Source organism: Condylura cristata, unplaced genomic scaffold (assembly GCF_000260355.1).
Source record: "Condylura cristata isolate star-nosed mole 26May11 unplaced genomic scaffold, ConCri1.0 scaffold00062, whole genome shotgun sequence".
NCBI classification, from domain to species: Eukaryota; Metazoa; Chordata; class Mammalia; order Eulipotyphla; family Talpidae; genus Condylura; species Condylura cristata.
This window is the reverse complement of record NW_004567163.1, coordinates 666,440-667,969: the sequence shown is the minus strand read 5'-3', so window position 1 is coordinate 667,969 and position 1,530 is coordinate 666,440. Positions and strand designations below refer to the sequence as shown.

The 1,530-nt window shown below is 74.7% G+C and overlaps 2 protein-coding genes across 2 annotated transcripts in view; one reads left to right on the top strand and one right to left on the bottom strand.

Annotated features, from left to right (window-relative positions):
* Positions 1–1,229, top strand: part of LOC101637656 (glycine receptor subunit alpha-1) — a 29,465-nt gene extending 28,236 nt beyond the window's left edge. The window contains exon 7 of the mRNA XM_012734634.1: positions 915–1,229. Coding sequence (XP_012590088.1) covers positions 915–1,229 — 315 coding nt within the window. The remainder of the gene's footprint in view (positions 1–914) is intronic.
* Positions 1,230–1,382: 153 nt separating this feature from the next.
* Positions 1,383–1,530, bottom strand: part of LOC101637423 — a 14,777-nt gene continuing 14,629 nt past the window's right edge. Inside the window, exon 4 of the mRNA XM_012734633.1 lies at positions 1,383–1,526. Within this exon, the coding sequence (XP_012590087.1) occupies positions 1,383–1,526 (144 nt within the window). The remainder of the gene's footprint in view (positions 1,527–1,530) is intronic.

The following is a 1,530-nucleotide window of genomic DNA, read 5'->3' as shown; positions in this document are numbered from 1 at the left end:
CGCGGCCCGGGAGCCCTGTGCACGGCACTGGGCCGCTCCCCGAGCTTTCTGGCGACCAGGGGTCTGCGTGCGCCCTCAGCGCCCGCCTGGGCGGCACAGCGCACAGCACTCGCCACGTTTTCAGCAAACGCTGGCGGGAGGGCCCGCTCGCCCGCCAGCCCCGCCTCAGGCCTCCCTGAGAGAGCGGTCTCGGGCGAGCCAGCACACGGCAGGCGGCGACGGCATCAGGTCGCAGCGTCAGAGACGCCCAGGTCTGTCCCGGGGCCGCCGCTGGCCGGGACAGTGACCGCTAGTGGCCACGTCGCGCGGAGGCCAGGACCGGGCAGGCTAAACCGCTGAGCCCCCGGGCACAGGGAGCACATGTCCACGCAAACGCCCGCACGCCGGGGGGCCGAGCATCGTCATTCAGTGGCCAGGAGGCAGGAAGGCGCACCCCAAGTCCTCGGCCCAACGGACGAGCAGGCACGGCGGGAGGAGGCGGGCCTGACCAGGCGACAGCCGGGCATCGGGAGCGCCCTGCCCAGCCGCCGGGCCACGGACAGGGAGCGGGAGGCCGTGGGGCAGGGGCGGCCAGCGGTTGCTCAGGCTGGGGAGGGCTTGGCCAGGCATGGCAGCCGAGGGCGCCTGAGTGACCCCCGGGGCCGGTGCCCCTTGGCCGGCCCCGAGGGCAGGTTCGGGGTGCTGTTCAGCGTGGCCACAGGGCCCCACGTCTCAGTCAAAGCTGTCCGGGGCTTCGCTTTTAGCCAGCGCTGGGGCCCCGGATGCCGGCAGGTGACCCAGCGGGCTGGGCCCGGCTCCGCGGCTCCTGCCCGCACCCCCCACCCCACCCCCCCAACCCCCGCTCGCGGACCCTCCGCAGCTGCCCCCCGCCCCCAGGCGGGGCCAGGGCCGGCCAACCCCGCGTGTGCCCCCAGGTGTCCTACGTGAAGGCCATCGACATCTGGATGGCCGTGTGCCTGCTCTTCGTGTTCTCCGCGCTGCTGGAGTACGCGGCGGTCAACTTCGTGTCCCGGCAGCACAAGGAGCTGCTGCGCTTCCGGCGGAAGCGCCGGCACCACAAGGTGGGTCTGCGGGGGCGGGGGCGCCAGCGAGCGGCCTGGGGCAGCCCCCCAGGGGCCGGGGTCCCCCGAGCGCCCCCAGGCCCGGCCTTCCCGCAGCTGAGTGGGCCAGGCTCCAGCGCCCCGCGGCCCCAGGGGCCTCTCAGCTGTGAGGGTCTGAGCAGGGCATGAAGTCCCAGCTGAATTCTGAGGGGGCTCCCCAGCCGAGGGCCGGCTGCACCCCAAAGGCGCCGCCACTGCCCGGGGCCGCCGCTGAGACCCGGCGGTGGTCTGCCCTGGCTGCCCCTCCCGGCCCTCTGCGAAACCAGGCCACCGCCGCCCAGGTTAGGGAGACCAGGAGGCCCGAGTCCAGGGCCGGGCCGAGTCCAGGGCCGAGGCCTTCGGGCTGCCCTGGTGTAGCGCCACCCGTGGGACCCGAGGGGTAACTGACCGCGGGGAGGGGACGCCCTCCACAAGGAGGACATGGCTCTGG